This window comes from Schistocerca americana, chromosome 8, assembly GCF_021461395.2.
Source record: "Schistocerca americana isolate TAMUIC-IGC-003095 chromosome 8, iqSchAmer2.1, whole genome shotgun sequence".
NCBI lineage: Eukaryota > Metazoa > Arthropoda > Insecta > Orthoptera > Acrididae > Schistocerca > Schistocerca americana.
This window is the reverse complement of record NC_060126.1, coordinates 340,695,271-340,716,346: the sequence shown is the minus strand read 5'-3', so window position 1 is coordinate 340,716,346 and position 21,076 is coordinate 340,695,271. Positions and strand designations below refer to the sequence as shown.

The 21,076-nt window shown below is 43.7% G+C and overlaps 1 protein-coding gene across 1 annotated transcript in view; it reads right to left on the bottom strand.

Annotated features, from left to right (window-relative positions):
* The window catches only part of LOC124544709 (lysosome membrane protein 2-like), a 392,218-nt gene that overhangs the window by 197,285 nt on the left and 173,857 nt on the right, over nucleotides 1–21,076 (bottom strand). The window contains exon 2 of the mRNA XM_047123353.1: nucleotides 16,182–16,273. Coding sequence (XP_046979309.1) covers nucleotides 16,182–16,273 — 92 coding nt within the window. The remainder of the gene's footprint in view (nucleotides 1–16,181; nucleotides 16,274–21,076) is intronic.

Genomic DNA, 21,076 nt, shown 5'->3' with positions numbered 1-21,076 from the left:
AATACCACTTCATGTCACAAATTAAGAAGGCACGTTAATCTCGCACAATGAAGAAGCTGGCCAAGTCAGATAGATTCTAGATCATGCGTAGACTACTAGAGCGCAATCTGCTATTGAAAAAAGAGAAGGAGAAATCCACTGTTGTAGCCATCGAATGAAACTCAAGAATCTAGTCAAATGTGTTATTGCCACTATGCTTCTCCTGTAATACCACTTTTGAGATGGCGCATGATGAATGTATGAATGGTTCCGCTTCGGTAAAAGCACCTTTATTTATGGACGTAAGGCAGATGAACAATAATCATGTAAAAACATTTTGGAGAGATGATATAAAAACGTCAGTAGGGAGCTTTACTTTGTCGCCTGAAGCGAATAGTTTTATATCGTTGGTGAATAGGCTGCTTGTTGTCATGCGTTGCCCCAGGAAGCGCTGTGGTAGGAAGATAATAGCGGAGTGTGTTGTGTGTTATGCAACAGTGCCGTTCACCTTTTGAATGAGACTCGCTGAGAGCTTGTCATGTCACCGTAAAACACGGCGTTAAAAGGCAGCTGATGCCCGTCGAAACGTTCTCACACAGCCCTCCCTCCGTCTTGGGAACCGTGCATGACAAACAATACCGTAATGGACTTTCGACTACACCGATACACATCGTATGAGTCAGTCGAAGCGCTGTGCCGTTATGGACTCTTGCGTAAGAACCGCTCTGCGGAACGAAACCTAACGATGTTCTAGAGAGCACGCTATTCAGTGTCGTAGTCTTTGACATCAGCTAAGGATAGCTTTACCGTAGAGAAAAAAAAATGGCTCAAATGGCTCTGAGCACTATGGGACTTAACATCTGAGGTCATCAGTCCCCTAGAACTTAGAACTAATTAAACCTACCTAACCTAAGGACATCACACACATCCATGCCCGAGGCAGGATTCAAACCTGCGACCGTAGCAGTCGCGCGGTTCCGGACTGAAGCGCCTAGAACCGCTCGGCCACCGCGGCCGGCTTACCGTAGAGAAGACAGACAAGAACTCAGTAGATTTAACTTCCCCTTGCCACGTACATTACAAGGCACTCGCTTTACATACTGTCGGTTCATCGTGTTGACCTCAATATCCACAGCTCCTGCTAACTTCTCTCATCTCTCTGCAACTATCGACGGGACATTAAACTCTAATCTTCCCATTTTTTATTGTAACAGGTGACTGACATTTAAAACGGTATTCACAAATACTAGGACAAAGAATCGGCACTAATCTTGATTAGTACCGCCATGTTACGCCAGCCTGGGAAATGTTTAAGCTTTCAGAGCTAGCCAGTATCTTCAATGCCAACTGTATAGAAGTCACAGAAGCCTTTCGAAAAGCAGAAAATCAGTTCGACACCATACCAGTCACAAACTCTTGAAGCGCTTTAAGAAAATCTGGAGACGTTTAAACGAATTCCTATCAACACTCTGCATTTAACAAATGTACTTGAATGTCAATTTATACTTGTCCAATTACCGTCGATCGCGTGACGAAACGGGCGAGAACTGGAGGTTAACGATATTTCCATTCCTTACTCATACATATTTGTTTTATCGTTTTCAGATAACTTTATGCTGGGTCATTAACAGAGCCGCCGGCCGAAGTGGCCGTGCGGTTAAAGGCGCTGCAGTCTGGAACCGCGAGACCGCTACGGTCGCAGGTTCGAATCCTGCCTCGGGCATGGATGTTTGTGATGTCCTTAGGTTAGTTAGGTTTAACTAGTTCTAAGTTCTAGGGGACTAATGATCTCAGCAATTGAGTCCCATAGTGCTCAGAGCCATTAACAGAGCCGTCATTAATCACAACCGAACAAGTTCTACACTAAAGCGCCAAGGAAACTAGTATAGGCATGCATGCGTATTCAAATACAGGGATGTAATCAGGCGGAATACGGCGCTGCAGTCGGCAACGCCTTATAAGCAAACGTCTGGCGCAGTTGTTAGATCGATTACTGCTGCTACAGTGACAGGTTATCAAGATTTAAGTGAGTTTGAACGTGGTGTTGTAGTCGGCGTATGAGCGATGGGACACGGCATCTCCGAGATAGCGATGATGTAGGGATTTTCCGTACGACCATTTCATTTCACTAGTGTACCGTGAATATCAGGAATCCGATAAAACATCAGATCTCCGACATCGCTGCGGCTGGAAAAAGATCCTGCAAGAACGGGACCAATGATGACTTAAGAGAATCGTTCAACGTGACAGAAATGCTACACTTCCGCAAACCGCTGCACATTTCAATGTTGAGCAATCAACAAGCGTCAGCGTGCGAACCATTCAACGAATCACCATCGACATGGGCTTTCGGAGCCGAAGGATCACTCGTGTACCCTCGATGACAGCACGACACAAAGCTTTAGGCGTCGCCTGCGCCCATCGTCTCCGACATTGGACTGTTGATGACTGGAACATGTTGCCTGGTAGCACGTCTCGTTTCAAATTGTATCGAGCGGATGGACTTGTACGGGTACGTAGACAACCACATGAATCCATGGAGCCTGCATGTCAGCATGGGACTGTTCAAGCTGGCGGAGGTTCTGTAATGGTGTGGGGACTGTGCAGTTGGAATGATTTGGGACCCCTGATTCGTCTAGATACGATTCTGACAGTTGACGCGTACGTAAGCATCCTGTCTAATCACCTGCATGCAATCATGTACATTGCGCATTCCGACGGACTTGAGCAATTCCAGCAGGACAATGCGACAAGCCACACGTCCAGAATTGCTACAGAGTCGCTCCAGCAACACTCTTCTCAGTTTGAACACTTTCGCTAGCCACCAATCTCCCCATACATTAACGTCTTATCGATTTATGGCCAGCCCTGCAGGATTCGTGGTGTTAATTCCTTCCAGCACTACTTCAGAATTTAGTAGAGTCCATGCCACGTTGGGTTGCAGCACTTCTGCGTGTTCGCTAGGGCCCTACACGGTATTGGCCAGGTGTACCCGTTCCTTTGGAACTTCAATATGTATAGATGCTGATAACAAGCTACTGATGAAAATGAAGACGCTTCAACTATCAATAGAAGGGCATTGCACATCAGTCAGGATCATTATTCCGAAATAGACAGTTTTCCGGAATAAAATGGGTCTATGAGCAGAACTAGAACCTTAACGTGCACCAGGTTGATACGTCTGTAATTCTCCCCATATAGACTGAAAGGAACTTCTCCCCACAACGGAAAGAATACCCGAAAGAGGCCCCACATAGTCAGTGTTAACGTGGCGCTCTGAGTACGGGACGTAACGGTGCAGATTTTAGGTTTTGATAACCCCATGTATTTCTTACTGTGTGTTTGTCACGGTACTGTTACAGCAGATGAATACAGCGACTGCGGCACTATCGCTCTTTCGCTGAAAGAATTAGTTATTAACCTGTAGTGAAATACACAATACAGCGACTGAATTGAACGTCCAGCTGTGAATGAGTGTCAGTACTACTGTTTACTCTCTATTCGCCTATAGTCAGCTATTTAGAGTCTGCAGCTCGTGGTCTTGCGGTAGCGTTCTCCCTTCCCGCGCAGGTGGTCCCAGGTTCGATTCCCGGCGGGGTCAGGGATTTTCTCTACCTCGTGATGACTGGGTGTTGTGTGTCTTTCATCATCATTTCATCCCCATCGACGCGCAAGTCGCCGAAGTGCCTCAAATCGAAAGACTTGCACCAGGCGAGCGGTCTACCCGACGGGAGGCCCTCGTCACACGTCATCATTATTATTATTATTATTATTATTATTATTATTATTATTATTATTATTATTATAGCTATTTAGAAGGATTTTTTTATTTTAAATATTTTGTTTTTGTAAATAAGATGTCCGAATCGGACAGCTCCAATAGCCAAACAACATACTTCGAGGATAAGTATTCCTCATTACAGATTAAATATATTTTACAGTGTGAATACGCAAGTGTGTTTAGTTTTTCCCAACATTGCAAATAGTTAACTGCGCCAATTATGATACAACTATGTGCCTGTATCGATTTTAAAGTGTATTTAGAATATCTTAACCAAAATGGTTACTTTGAAAAAATCTACTTCTCCGTAGATACCTCTAAATTTAAAGAAAGGCCGATGAGTTAAAATTCTAAAAAAAGTGCAAAGTTTCTGCAATCTCTCTTCAGCTTGCAATTTTCTGTTTTTCTTCGTGTGTGGTACTCAGAACAGCACATGCTTTCTAGACAAATTAGGAAGCTTGGTTCGTAGCACCTGACTAAAAATTCTCAAATGATTTTTTTAAAGGAAGTGAAGTGAGAATTGAAAATCCCTTTTAATACTATAACATTCGAGCACCATCATAGGAATGGAATAGATGAGAATAGGGTTGGAAATTCCCCTCATATGGTTTAGCAATTCGAACGGGGTGAGCCGGCCGGAGTGGCCGAGCGGTTAAAGGCGCTACAGTCCGGAACCGCACGACCGCTACGGTCGCAGGTTCGAATCCTGCCTCGGGCATGGATGTGTGTGATGTCCTTAGGTTAGTTAGGTTTAAGTAGTTCTAAGTTCTAGGGGACTTATGACCACAGATGTTAAGTCCCATAGTGCTCAGAGCCATTTTTGAACGGGGTGAACTACAGCCCCACTTTTATTTACCTAATATATTGGTAGCCAGACATACATTGTTTACTTACTTTTTGATCAGAGAGAGGTCACTTTGACAGCTTTAGTGAGTGTGTGTCAAGATCAGGAACCCTAAATGCCAGGTTTATAGCTCTGGTAAGCTCTATGAATTCCACTTTATTTTCATTTCTGAGAAAGATTCGTTCATGTGAAAGTGGGACGTTGCACACTAATTTGGACCCTAGTTAATCCTCGAGAAAAGACTAATTATATCGTCCGGAAAAGGAATTAATACACACTACGGCAAGTGAAAATTGCAACACCCGGAAGGTATGGTTTGAATCAATAAAAAATCAGTGGAACTGTAAAAAAGAGGAAGCATAATAAGTTATTAAGTCTGGAGACAGGTAGCGTGCACGTAGATCCAGGAGAACCCTCCTTTGTGTGACCTAACAGGTCAGAGTTAGGCCACGCTCAGTGGGTGCAGAGCCGTCCAACGAAGTGGAAACGTGCAAGATACTGCTGGTATGCCTCATCAACATCAACGGAAGCAATACCAGTATGTGAAATAGATCGAATGAATGACTGGACTCCATGAAAACGGATTTGTCGCTCTGTGACATTGTGACTCGTACAAAACACCCTGCTACGAAAGTACTGCGTGGATGCAGCCAGTGAACGGAAGAGAGTCGTACACAGCGACGAGCAGGTACCTTACCAAACAATGAGACAAAAGCGCAGGATGACCGCCATCTCGTCCGCACGGCTGTAATCGACAGAACAACTCCCACCAAAGTGTTGGCTTGGAGTTGGAGCACGGCAAACAACATGGACAAGTCTGAGTCGACTGTGCTACTGAAGGCTGGATTGTGGAACGCGTACCACTGCGTCGGCTTCCGTAGACAGAAATCAGCAACCTTCATATTGCAATGGACACGTGAACGCCGTCACTCGAGTGCTGATTGGTGAAATGTAGTGTTTTCGAACCAGTCCTGATACAAATTTTTCAGTAGTAATGGCCACGTACGTGTTAGATGTTGCCGTGGTTGACTGCATTGCTGAGCGGTATAGGGGATAAACTCCAACTGTGACTCTGTGGGGCGCAATTAAATGTAACGTACGATATGTCCTCCTCTGTAATGTTGACGATCTGGACATCAGTGACGTTTCAGTTCTCTAGGTATTTTCCCTCCTGCAAGCAATTCCAAATGCCACATTTTAGCAGGACACTGTTCGACTACATGTGGCGAGGAATGTGCGAGCCTTCTCCGAAAAGCGACTTGTAGCACAGATTCCCAGGCTTACATGTTTGCCTGGCACGTCGCCTATTGAACATGCCTTGGATGTAGTCGGCCCACATCTTGTGCGTTCCGGTACACCCTGCAATCACTTTCAATGCATTGTTCACGCGCCTACAAATCACATGGAGCTGTATTTCCAGCAGTTTATCCAGGCCCTCTAACTCCATTCCATGATGTCTGGAGGTTCTGATTGCAACATGTCGCGGCATCACACAGTGCTGGATTATCACGTTCAAAGTGCGTCTCAATTCTGTGATTTTAGTCATTTGTGTACTTTCATGTCCCTAACCTGTGTAATAAATTTCGCTGTAATCACGTCTCCTTCTTGGTGTTCCAATTTTCACGAACAGTGCTGTACTAATTACAATGCAACCACTGTTGGCATTGAACCTCTCTGCTGAAATGGATCACCATTGTAAAGATTTGTTTTTACTTAACGGTTTCACAATCTGTGAGATCTTGAAGGACAGAAAACGAGAAGAGATCAGTTTGGTCAGAAAGTCAGCGCTGTAATTTAAATATTATTCGTTGTCAGGCATTTGCTGCAACTTTCATAGCTTTTGTGATACCTTACTAGTTCACGTCCACTATTGTTACACACTGAGGTGACACAGTCATTGGATAGCGGTATGCACGTATTCAGATGTCGCTAGTATCGCGTACATAAGGTATAGTAGGGCAGTGCGTTGGCGAAGCTGCCAGCTTTCCTCAGGTGATTCATGTGGAAAAGTTTCTAACGTGATTATGGCCGCACGACGGGAATACAGACTTTGTATGCGGAATGGTAATTGGAGGTAGAAGCATGAGACATTCAATTTCGGAAATCGTTAGGGATTTCAATATTACGAGAGCCACCGTGTGAAGAATGTGCCGAGAATCCCAAATTTCGTACATTACCTCTCACCACGGACAACGCAGTGGCCGACGGCCTTTACTTAACAACCGTAGCGTTTGCATAGAGTCGTCAGTGCTAATAGACAAGCACTACTGCTTGAAAAAACCGCAGAAATCAATATGGAGCGCACGACGAATGTATACGTTAGGACAAGCGGCGAAATTGGGCTAAGTTTGGAAAACTGTGGCCTGGTCAGATGAGTCCCGATTTCAGTTGATAAGAGCTGATGGTAAGGTAAGAGCTGCGAGTGTGGCGCCAACCCCACGAAGCCATGGACCCATGTTCTCAACAAGGAAGTGCGCAAGTTGGCGTGGCTCCACAATAATGTGGGCTATGTTTATATAAAATGGTGTGGGTCCTCTGGTTCGACTGAGTGGGACTGGAAATGGTCATGTTCGGCTGATGCCAGACCATTTGCTGCCTTTCATGGACTTCGTATTTCCAAACAACGATAGAATCTTTATGGATCACAATGCACCATGCCACCAGGACAGATTTGTTCACGATTGGTTTGAAGAATATTCTGGACATTTCGAGGAAATGATTGGCCACCAAGGTCGTCCAACACGAATCCCTTCGAACATTTATGGGACCTAATGGAGAGGTCAGTTCGTGCACAAAATCCCGCACCGGCAAAACTGTCGTAACTATAGATTCAGCATGGCTCTTTATTCCTGCAGGGGATTTCCAATGAATTCTTGAGTTCATGTCACGTAGCGCTGTTGCACTCCGCCGGGCAAAAGGAGGATCGACAAGAGCTTAGGCGGTATGCCATTACCTCCGTCACCTGAGTGAACACTACGATTTCAGGCACATTCTAAAGCCAAACAATGCTTTCTGCTAGACTAGAAAACACGTACTTCTTGATCGATTTGCCTTTTTCAGGTTGAACGCCACAATGTCCTGTCGGACATCTCTGGGGACACACTGGAAAGTATATATTCTAGCAATAAAAAGAAACATGTCCTATGTCTTTGTTACGTCGGAAAACCGGAATGCTTGTCCAGCCATACGAATGGAAAATATTTCTTTCTCCACGCACGTAGTCTCCTTTCCTCCCATCCCAGGAAAATGAGGATAAAGGAGAAAATAATTTATAAATTTTTGGAACTGGACAAACACTCAGAGGATATGTTTTAAGAAATTAGTGGATCAACATGCCCCTCCCCCACTTCTAATTCATTTTTTAACTTTCTTCAATTTTTACGAAAAAGGTTCATATTTCTAATATATATGTGTGTGCACGCGCGCAAAAATATTTCTAGCGAAGTATTACGCAAGTTAACCGTTTTCGAGAAATACCATCTGGAAGATTAGAACACCCTCAGCATATGAGTTTGCCATAATTTTCCTCTTCGATTTTCGTTCAGTTAAACCTTTCTTCTGTTTCTCCAGAACTACTTGCCTTTTATACATTGAGAAACATAGATGTAGCACATAAATGTTACTACTAAAATCTGGAGGTAACAAGACCGATAGTAAAATTCCTTTTAAAATTGAGTCAGGAAAATTCTGCTATACAGTCTTTTGTTCGGTATTATGCACCTTAACATTTTCATTGGAATCAGAATTATTTGTTACGAGGATTAGAAATTATTGTAAAATTAATTAGCAGTTACTGTCTTTATAATACACTCGTAGTCATCGTCTATACAACAGCTATGCAACTAAATATCTGCTGAACAAATATGCTGTTGTATACTATTATTTACATCCTCCAAATCTTTTATCAAATCACCGCGCGTCACATTGAGGCAGCTTTGTCCCCGACAGCTTTTACATGTTGTTTAGCAGCGTAAGTCAGACATCATCATACACTTCCTTCCACAACCTTAGGTACAGCCTCATGAGATCACTAAAAACATCATGTCCGGAGCTGGTGTTCGTTTGATGTGAATTTGAGAGAGGATGAATGGGATTCCTGCCAGACCTAGTTTCTCTGGTCCAAGCTGTTCCCCAACCACAGCTTAAGTTTAAGAAATACTCGGTAGGACTGTGGACATGTTGCATCAATAGACGGTGCAAACGAAGGAGTATGACAACATTGGTTGCCTAACATAAAAGTACAGTAAAATAATGAAAAATGGAGTCATGTAAGGTCTTCTCACCGGGACTTTCCTGTTTTTCTGTAGAGAGAGAAAATTAATTTTTCTCCTGCTTTTGCAGTGACCTCAGGCGACGAAGTTTGATCACTGAAAATTCGTGCAATATTATGAATATACAGGGATCGGTTGACTAGATGGAAAGCCTGCAACTTCCCTTCAGCAAACACAGCTTAACTGCTGTCTCAATCATTTGCTGGTTGAAGAAATAGAATTGACTGCTTGTCAAATGGTTAGTTAGAGCTTTCATGGTGACTGTACCTCCTTCTGGATGACTCTCATTGAATTTCTGCGGTAAGTCATGCAGTGAAAATTGACATTCCTCTGAAGAATCCACAAAGTGGCATACATTTTGGAAAGCAGCATCAAAGTTTGTATCATGAGGGCCCACCTCTTTTTCGAACAGAGGAATAGTTCGACGTAAATTTATCATAGCAATACTGACAACTGGCATCTAAAACTACTAGACACGAAACACTGTTGATGCGTTTGGCAGCCTTTCTACCGAAATCATCAATGCATTTCTCTGCTGTCGCAAGCAGTGCGTGTTTCGGAGTTAAAGAACGAACTTTCAAAGTGATTCTTGAGTTTCTCCCGGCGTATTTGATAGTCAAAATATCCACGGGTGTGCTGTCGGTCTATAGTGTCCAACGGGCACAATATTTCGGCGATCATACATGTCGCCATCATCAGGTGAACTGACGGACTGAGCTCCTGTGAACGTGCCGGCACGGAGATCTGTACGCTATGGCTGCTCAGAGGGAACAGTTCCCTCTGAGCAGCCATAGCGTACAGATCTCCGTGCCGGCACGTTCACAGGAGCTCAGTCCGTCAGTTCACCTGATGATGGCGGCATGTATGATCGCCGAAATATTGTGCCCGTTGGACACTATAAACCGGCAGCACACCCGTGGATATTTTGACAAACTTTTAAAGTTCCATGACGTTTTTTGGAGTAGTTTTTCCCTTCACCCTCTAACTCACATTTTAGCACAGTTGAAACAGCCTAATGAAATTGAATGGATGAGACGAAAATGATCTCAAACTTTTATGATCTACTTGTGCAGCTTTCTGGTTAACTAGATGCCTTACATTACGTTGCTTAATACATTTACGTCGACGTACCTTAGGTACTTCAGGCATTCCAACGATTTGTAGCAGAGTATGAGACTCATCCATCCGTTCCTTGCCGACACGTAGCAAAATTTCCAGTCTCTTTGTCAGTTTTGATGCATCTCGTTTCAAAACAGATTTAGCGCAAATAAAACAGGTGGTACGGCCCAGCAGTTTTCTTCTCCCAGTGAACAGAGAAGAAAAGAAGAACAAACAAAATGTTCAAATGTGTGTGAAATCTTATGGGACTTAACTGCTAAGGTCATGAGTCCCTAAGCTTACACACTACTTAACCTAAATTATCCTAAGAACACACACACACACACACACACACACACACACACACACACACACACACACACACACACACCCCCATGCCCATGCCCGAGGGAGGACTCTAACCTCCGCCGGGACCAGCCGCACAGTCCATGACTGCAGCGTCCATAGACCACTCGGCTAATCCCGCGCAGCACACAATGGAACAAACTGTCTTGCATGGCTCTAACAAGTTCACGACAGACTCATCTAAGCTAGTCACGTATAGGGAGAAACGCTAGCGACTGTGCTGTGGAACGGTGAGTGAAAGGGAAGGGGAACTGAATATTTCCATATATTTACACTTTTCATTTAAATAGCTGACTAAGCAACAAAATCTGCAAAAATTATGCGTTAACAGTATCCTATACCAACTCCTGTATCTCAAACTGTTCGTCTCACATAAAATAAGCACAGAACCATTTTTGTCTAAAATTTAAAGACAATAATTTTTTGCAATCACAGCTCTCAACTAAAAATGAAATTTTGTGCAAAAATAAAAAAAAGGAAGAAACTAACTTACGGTTGTGGGGGGGAGGGGGGGAGAGGGAAAGAGGACTTCGCATTCTCCCTACGGGAGCGGAGTGGAGAAGCGAGGTTTTATGTTTCTCACCATTAGGCCTACACCCACAGTTTTAAAACTTTATAAATTATTTTCCCCATTTGTTGATTTATTGACTAACTTGTCTGGGATTTCAATGACATGAGAGAGTTAAGTGTTTGAGTGTTGTAGTGCGCGAATTACACTTCGAAATTAGTGAGGCAATTTGGGGATTTACCTCAGAACTCAAGTGTCAATCAGATTAAAGGATTCGATTTTTCCGGTTATTAAGCGCATCCAGTTCCCAACGAGAAAGTGGTGGGGTTAAAAGAGGGGAATCACTACTCGTAACTAAGTCGAAACGTGGTTACTGATCGTGATGAACATCAACAATTCTTCCGACAAACCCGCCAGTCTTTTGCGAACACAATGCTGAGTGTTTGTGGGAGATTTAATCCTCCATTATAGATGACATTTCACTGCTTGACGAAAGGCATTACCTCCATTCTTCGACGAACAGTAATTACTCAAAAATATATGCAGTTGTCCTATTTACGTTTTCGCTCAGTGTATCCGCTGTTTTGATGACCTGTATATTTTGCTACATAGGGTAAAAATCTTTTCTGCGGAGGACACTTAACATTTTCTAAAACCTGTGACAAATAAGAGAGATTTAAAGAAATTACGTCTTTGTTCACAGCTTTTCCTTTCGTATTTTAAAAATATGATCGTGAAGCACGTGTCCAACCAAGGAAGGCAGCTGGGAACACCTGAGCGGCAAAACAAGCATAATCTGAAGTGCATTATGCAACTCTCTGATCGATTAGCTGAGGGTGATAAAGATAAGTAGATATGATACAATGATAAGATTCAATTAAGAGTATTTCCGTGACAACTTACATGTAGTTTAATTTTTGTCTTCTTCTAACACTAGTTAACCTCGACTCAGTGGCGAGACAATGAACCGAATTCATTACAACTAATTTCTGACCAGATTTCACCAGTATCATTTTATGTCGTTGCATTTTCATTTCAGTGCACTCACTTCCCTTGAGACGATTAATTGCAGTGGCACAAGAGCCTGGCTGAAAGCTCGGTCCAGCCACACTAATATTAACATTCAACTGTGTTCATTGCTCCTTTTCTTCAAAGATTCTTGTTTGACACTGTGGTACTTCGGAACGTATCTTCATAATCACAAGGTATCTGTTATGAATCCATCGTAAAATTTTCTTATGAATCAGTACTGAGAATGTTACGTACCTATTGTCGAATGTGTAATTTAGCCCTATAGGAGGAAGTCAAATGAAAACGAGACAGATTGAAACAAAAGTAAGTAAACTGTTTATTGTTTCAAAAGTAAACGCCGTGTTAGTATATTTATCCTACTGTGAGACAGGGCCTTCATGGAAAAATATTTGCTGTTGCCTACGGAACCGCGATTGTACCCAGACGTACCGCTGTCCGTCCGAAGCAAATGGACGGCCGCAAATGCCGTTCTGAAGGGCTCCAAAAATATTGAAATGCCGTGTGGGCGGCCCCACATGTTGCCAAGATTGTTTAGACTACGCTCCAAAAGTATCGCTAAGAAGTCCTTACACATCGCCCATACAGTCCTGACGTTTCCCCATGCAGTTTCCCTATTTTTGGAGACCTGAAGAAGGAAATTCGTGGCCTTTGATTTGCTTCCGACAAACAGGTGCTTCCCTGGGTATTATTATGGTTCGGCAGGAAAATGCGAAGTTTTTCCATGAAGGCATTTATCGTCTTGTCTCAGTGCGATGTATGTATTAACATTTACTTTTGAAACAATAAACAATTTCCTCGCTTTTTCCTTCTGCTTCCTTTTCATTTGACTACTTATATTTACCGCAAGCTTTGACACAACGTTGTCCGACTGTCAAGTGCTATAAAATAAGTGAACAGAAATCAATATATCGTAATACTACACAAACCATGTAAATATTTATATTGTCCTGTAGTATAACGTACCTCTAAGTATCTATGCCATTACGCGCCGTCAAAACTAAAGTAAACCAGGAGCAAATATGCATTATCAACATAAAACTCTTCGTTGAACATCATGTTGGCGCATAACGGTCTCAAAAAGCTCAGTTGTAAACTGAAGCTAGCTGCTTTGACCTACCAAAGACGGTACTATTTTGTAGCGTACACTGATTAGATGGAACATTATTACCTCCTACCTAATAGGCAATATGTCTACCTTTAGCAGGGATAACAGCGGCGACACATCATGGCATGGAAGCAGTGAGGCCTTGGTAAGGTCGCTGGAGGGAGATGGCATCATTTATGCAAAAACCAGTCACCTAATTTACGTACATTTTGGGGAGGGGAGTAGCCTACTCACGCTGTAGTAAATTCACATCAGTCTTTCCATTATGTGCCAACCAGTCCGCTGTAACTAGCTCTGACGTCATAAATGTTGCGCAATACTTTTAAAATTAAGCAAATAACCTAAAATGTTTCTAGCATGTCAGGAATAATACTAAATTAATATGTGTTGAATATCAGTTCGATAACTTTAGCCATTTTCGAAATTTGGACGTTTTTCTGTAAAAATCATTGGCGCAACAGAAAAGAGCTAGAGTGTTAAAAATCTATATGTAGATTCATCTTTCATAATAATTTAATAAAAACAGTACTTTGGATTTTACAAATTAAAATTTTAGTGGAAATCAATGATTTTCCGGTTTTCGTCTCAAAACTTAAGGAAGCAAGATAGATTAAGTAGGCTAATAAATGAGGCTAGGATGTTTATATTTAAGTAGGTTGGAGATCCGCTATAACTATAAAGATGTGAAAAGTTTCATTTGAATACCTATAAAACTATAGCTATAGCGTATCTCCAAAGGGCCAGTTCAGAGCTCGTCTACTGCGTGCAATGTAATTAAATTAATTCTCTCGCCCAAAATATTTAACTTAGCCCCATCAAACTTTTATTATGATTACTTACCTGTGTGTTGAATGCACATTTAAATTAAGAACTTCATCGGCCATCAGCAAGAGAAGCTATAATTTATTAGGTAACTTAAAGTGGTGCATTACTAGCCCAGCGGCTAGTCGGGAGAGCCGATTTGATCAGGCGTTCCCTTAGCCGTCCGCACCGCGGCTTTATATATAAGAACGCTGCGCGAGGAAGGCAAGGCCCCAGTTCTCTCCAGACGCTGAATAGCACGCCATCTGGGTCGGGAGTCGCGCCGCGTCGGTATCAAATGGTCGAAGTGGACATAGGGCGTTTCTGTCAGTGTCCAAGTGTCTGAACAATTTTATCTTGGACTTTACGCCCGTGAACGGCACCTTGTATTTTAAAAAGTGTTTGGCTCCGTTTATATGTCCACCATCTTGTCGATCCTTTGTTGAATATGTTTCCATCTTTGGCGTCTCTCACAATTTATATCTTTTACGGTTCCCTCCAGTACTACGGAAGCTGCTCCCCGTCGTAATACAAACCCTATCACCCTGCCCCTCTTTTTCCACATTCCTTTCCTCTTGGAATCTGCGGACGAAACATTTATCCAGCAATTAATGTCAAGTGCTACTCATATTTCTCGTCGACTAACGACTTTGGGTGAAACACTGTAATCCAGCACCGTTGTGGGTGTGAGGCAACTGTACGCGGTGACGAGGTCTATGTTCTGAATGAATACAATTTCATTCTGTCTTTGTTAAGACAACTTGTAACCATTCTCAGGCAGTATTATTCACACAACGTAGCACTCCGTCTTCAGGCCACAAGTGGCCCATCGGGACCATCCGACCGCCGTGTCATCCTCAGCTGAGGATGTGGATACGAGGGGCGTGTGGTCAGCACACCGCTCTCCCATTCGTTATGATGGTTTTCAGTGACCGGCGCCGCTGCTATTCGGTCAAATAGCTCCTTAATTGGCATTACGAGTCTGAGTGCACCCAGATAAATGGCAACAGCGCATGGCGGCCCGGATGGTCACCCATTCAAGTGCTGGCAACGCCCGACAGCGCCCAACTTCGGTGATCTGACGGGAACCTGTGTATCCACTGCGACAAGACCGTTGCCTACATAACGTAGCAATTGAAACACGTATGTTGTGTGGCGGCGATGGCAAGGCATTGCAGAGTCTCTGACCAGAGAGCTATTTGTCGTTCCTAGTCTGCGCTTGACCACGCGAGAGTTCAGTTCTGTGGCAGTCGAGTTACGAGACAGTACAGTTGCGGGTTAGCAGTTGTGTGTGAGCAGTCGGCGGGCGTCGACATGGCATTCTGGTCAAGATTCAGGACGAGGTATATTATTTTAAATAAGGTAATGAAGCAGCATTGCGCTCAGCTAATGATGTAAATTAACTGTAACTAATTTGTCCAAGAATCGCCCCAATAATAATTTTGTTTTCAAAGCAATTTTTTAACAAAGAATCCTTTAATGAAAGAAACATTTCCCTTGCTATTCCTTAAAGAAAAGTTTCACTTAAATTCAAAATTTTTGCAATGAATTTCCTCCAAGCTATGGAGAAAAATAAGAGCAGATGCAGTTTTACTAAGGTAAGAAATACAGTTTAATTAGTGAACAGGGCCTAAGATCGACATTTCGGTCTATTTGTGTTTTCATTGTCACTGAGATTTTATTATCACTGAATTGATTTTCATTTTTTGTGAGGAACTTATACTTGGGTCAGATAGCTAGTTTTCATTTAATTGTCATTGTCTTTAAATTTATTTGCTGGGAGGTTACATTAAGTTGTATTCTAGTTAACATTCAATTATTGTGTTTCAAAATTTCTCTGGGGAGCTTACACTTAGCTCTAGGTCCATTTACATTTGAGTAATATCCTTTCATTTTTGTGGGGAGGTTACACTATGCATATCATTGCTTCGTTCCTCGAGAGTCTCCCATGTCCAGTTGACTGGAATACAAGATTCAGTAACTTACATACAGAAATACTTGGCCTAATTCTATTACGTCAGTGATTGTCTTGATTAGATTAAAAGTAACCGTTTTCACCTACGTATACACTTCAAGGTTAAATGAACAAATTTCTATTGCCGGTAATTATTGATGTCAGAACCATTGCAGAAGCAAATGAGAGTAATAGAAGACAGTGGCTAGAGGAGAGAGAGGAACTAGCCAAATGGGGGCCCTAAAGCAGACAAGCTTGGTTGCGAGTCACTAACAGTCATCATAAGTCTACATGGAGGAGAGTGGAGACAATACCACATTGCAGCCCAGAGTAAGCAGTACGCAAATACCTTGGGAATATTATGTCGCTTAGGGACCATGGTAGTGGCATATGCTGCAACGTCACTCACGTTACGTTGCTGTCTTAACACTAACAGTATTACCTGTAGGACGGCATCCTCGAAGACGTTGGTGCCCCACATGACGACGCTTCCAACAACGAAGCCCGCTGTCAGCAGGGATAATACCGCAGCCACTGCAACAAGAGGAAAAATAACCTGCTACAATGACTGAAAAAAAATCACGCCACCAAAAAGTAATTGGTGTAGAGGAATGAAATTTCGGGAATGTGTTTGTCTAGGTAACGCATATAAGTGATTAACATAGCGCGAGATAAGCAATTCCAAATGTGAAATGCTGGTATATTAAGAAGCCTGAATGTTGAATGCAAGCCTGCAAATATACATGCATTGTGTAGTGCAGCTGCCGCATGTCAGTTTGTCTGGTGCAGTCGGTCAATACAGTGACGGTTAATACTGGTCGTGGATGACGCTGGAGTTGTCTACCGATGATGTCCCATATGTGCTCGACTGGAGACAGACCTGGTGATCGAGCTGGCCCAGGCAACATGTCGACGCTCTGTACAGCGTGCTGGGTTACATCATAGGTATGTGAGCGAGCGTTATCCTGTTGCAAAACACCCCCTGGAATGCTGTTCATGAATGGCAGCACAACAGGTCGAATCACCAGCATAACGTACAAATTTGCAGTCAGGGTGCGTGGGATATCCAGGGAAGTGCTTCTGCACCCCCAGGCGATAACCTCACGTGTAAGTCCAGTGGGGCTAGACCCTCAAAAGGACTCCTCCTTATCAACACACAACTATCACTGGCACGGAGGCAGACCCGACTCTCATGACAAGAAACAACAGATCTCCGCTCGGCCCTCCATTGAGCTCTCGCTCGATACCACTGAAGTAGCAAACGGCGACGGTTTGGGGTCAGTGAACTGCACGCTACAGGGCAGCTGGCTCGGATCGGTCTTCAAAGTAACCGATTTGTAACAGTTCGATGTGTCTCTGAGGTGCTAACTGCTGCTCGAGTTGCTGCTGCAGACGCAGTGCGATGCGCTACAGACGTACACCGAACTCTCTCTCTCTCTCTCTCTCTCTCTCTCTCTCTCTCTCTCTCTCTCTCTCAGTAGTGCCACTCAGCCGTCTGGAGTCTGGGCTCCTTGCGACCGTAGTTTCCTGTGACCACCGCTACCAGCAATTATGTATGAGCCGTGGCTGGCTCGTATTACGCTTCGCATTAAACCTTGGTTGCTATTCTGTGATTAGTCTCCCGCGGTTATCGCGATTATGCTGTTATCCTCTCTCTTCGTGAGTCACAGCAGCAGCGTGTATCGATATCCGCACCTTTGTACTATCTGTGGCCTCGCGCTTACAGTTTCCGGCTGTGCCGTGTGTGGGCAGTTGGTCGGTTGGCGTGGAGGAAGTCTCCATGGCACGGGTCTGGTGAGGGGCGCTGGCGGCGTCCACCTGCGGTCGGAGTGTGACGGGCTGTTCCCATTACTACGAGGTCCGTGGCTCAGCGTTCCCAGACACGAAAGTTGAGTCTTTACTTAATCTACCAGCCAGCCCCAATTATTCACACTGTGTCGTTTGAGTTTCTTTGTGGGCTGTTGGGACATTCCCGCGAGCAACAACATGTGTTTTCAAGACGGCGAAATTCTAGCCGCCCTCCTGTGGAGTTTAACTTAACTTGATTATTTTTGAATTGAAGTGCTCCAGCAGAATCTTCTACCTTGTGGTCGTTAACGTTCCGGTTACCTGCCCTGGGCGTTGACGTAAATTCAGGCAGTGTATTTTCCTCTTCTTCTTGTGGCTGTCCAGCACGGCGTGTAGTTTGATAGCTGAATGTGTAATTCGTTGTGGGCGCCGATACCTTCTGCGTTGTTCCCTTGAACTGCCTGTTGTGTGCTGGTCGGGTGGCGCGGAAGTTATCCTGTCGCTTGGTCCGTTGACTGACTGTTGGTTGGGTTGCCGTTGGATTGAGAATTGTTGGGCCGACTGCCTGTCTCACCTAGTGTTTGAATTCCAGGCCAACCCTTGGGAACTTCTGAGCGCCGTTTGATGTGTTGCCTTTTCTTATCTGTCCTTGTTGTGTGTTTATGTATGGCTTCTAGCCGATTTTAAATTAAAGTTGTTTTGCCCTTAAGGCGTGAGATTGTTTGGACCTTCAGCCCAATTTAAAGAAATTTTAGGATAAGGCCTTCTGCCTTCAGATTCAAATACCTGTTTTGAGCATTAAGTTATTGGCCTTCAGCCGGTTTTAAATTAAAGTTGTTTTGCCCTTGCGACGTGAGACTGAATGCCGCATTTAGTCGGGAATTAAGTTCTAAAAATTGATATTTGGCTTGCTCTGTTTTTAACGTTTTCTTTGCTCTTGTAATGTTCGTCAAATGAATAAAGCAGTATGTTCGAGTGCAATTACAGCCACTTATTTTGACCCCTTTCCACAAATTAAACTATCTGTCCTGTCCTGCGGGTATAGCAAGGGATCTCAATGTACAGTGGCTACATTCCTGCCAAGTCTTTCAACAATAACGGGGAAGGAACATCCAATATCTCGTATCCCCATTGCACGTCCTCGTTCAAACTCAGTGAGCTGTAGATAATGGTGTCTCAGTCGCGTTCTTGACTAACATCAACTCACCACGTCCAGTCTCAAAGATAACAAAAGCTCACGACCGTTACAGCGTGTATTTAAAGCAAACCTGATTTGCATCCTCGCCGTGGCGTTCCTAGCGCCACTCTTACGCGGCTGGCGCGAAATATGAGTAGATGTCATCTTTCCGATGTAGAAGCACGCCTCCCCACTGTCGTTTACTTCGCACAAAGTCTTCTTGGCGCTGCAATTTTTTCCCGTCAGTGTAAAACAAATTTTTCACTAAAAGCCTTTAAAGATCTCAGAAGCTACCTTAAACGGAAGTGAATTGTTTCTTTTCTTAATGTTTAGAACTGGAATAAGAATTAAAAATTTATGTTACAGAGGTATGTCTACGTAAGAATGTCTATGTAGTGATCGACAGCCTGTTAGCACGATTAGATTTATTTTTAAAGTTGTCACCAAGGACAAAGGAAAGGCAACTAACGTCAGATGGTAGTGGTGGGTGGGGGCGCAAAATGGTATGCCATTTAGGGGGAACAATGTTTTCGAACCGACGCTGCTAATGCAGGTTGCCACCAGGAACGTTAGGGAATGTAACGACAAAGAGAATGGATAAACATTTTAAAGCTACCGAGTAAAATTCGTAAGTGCAAGAAATGCAGCCATTGATTACCACTGCAAGTTTATTTCGTAGCTAGACCTCCGATGTCCGATGCGTCCGAGGTCATCGTACCCCAAGTGCACATGCGGCACCGGGATGAATACTACAGCGTGGTGACGGAACCTGCGGGATACTTCCCAGTATCGTGTCGCACCTCATTTTGCACAGTGTAGTGCAGCAACTCGATGGGGGTACGGACTCAACAAGTTGTTGGAAGTCCCCTGCAGAAATACTGAGCCATGCAGCCTCTATAGCCGTCCATGATGGAGAAAGTGTTGGCGGTGCAGGTATTTTGTGCACGAGCTGAACTCTCGATTATGTACCATAAATATCCGATGGGTTTCATGTCGGGCAACATGGGTGGCCGAATCATTTTCTCGAAGTGTCCAGAATATTCTTCAAACCAATCGCGAACAATTGTGACCCTGTGACATGGCGCATTATCACTCTTAACAATTCTATCGTTGTCTGGGAATATGAAGTCCATGAATGGCTGCAAATGGTCTCAAAGTAGTCCAACATATCCATTTCTAGTCAACGATCGGTTCAGCTGGACCAGAGGACAGAGTCCATTCAATGTAAACACAGCCCACACCATTATGGAGCCATCCCCAGTTTGCACATCGCTTTGTTGATAACTTGAGTCTACGACTTGGTGGGGTCTGCGCCAAACTAACTCTAACATCAGCTCTTACCAACTGAAATGAGGACTCTTCTGACTAGGCCACGATTTTCCAGTCGTCTAGGGTTCAAATCTTCGTTGCTGCAGTTTCAGCAAACACTGTAAAGAGGGCATGCTACGAAAGGTAACCATGTCAACAATGACTAAACAGTTTGTCATGGTTAAAGTGTGTCGTCACATAAAGGGAAAAACAGATAAAGGTGATTCCTACACAGTCATATGAACACACTCCCTCTATCACCCATCGTTTGACTTTTTTTTGTTTGATGAAGAAGTTTCAGTGTGGATGCACAGCCAAAGTCCGAACTACTACGGGGATCAGAAATGTACGAGTAGGCGGTTAATGGACGTGGGTCGTTGAGGTGCGCCGAGCGTGAAGTTCGAAATTTGAGTGTGGCGCAAAGCGTGTCCGGATGGCCGAGTGGTAATGCAGCAGTTCTAAAGAAGCGGAGCGTCAAAGCTTGAGTCCAGGTACGGTACACAGTTGCAGTTCCAGTCAATGCCCTGTGCGGCTGGAATCCATTATTTCCTACCTAACTCTTTCCCATACCATTTCCTTTCCATTCCATTCCTTTTGAGCCAATTATTCATGTACGTGCCCCAACTGCTTCATACTCGACAGAACAGACATCACTCATATCTATTATTCACAGAAAAGTTTTGTCAGCCCATGCGCCTGTGACACAGAGCGAAACAATTTCTAGCCACAGAACAGGGAAATTATTTTATGTAAATGTAGAGTATGTAGAGTACAGTTCATGTTTTTCAGACTGCTCACCATACAGTTTATTTAATTTTGTGTGTCTTTGCGAGATGTATCAACAATAGTATTCATTATGTAAACACAGGAGTAACAGAAGCACTAATGTGAAAACATTGCTTAAGATCAACAAGACAACATACAAAGGGCGACCACTAGGCTCGTTAAGAATTTTGGAAGTCTTTTCTTTCGTAAATTTGTACTGGGAACTGCTACCTCCATGTGAGCTGCAGACAGTCAGAAGTGGCTGGATGTCCTCTGATCGGTATTATTTGTCCCCTTCG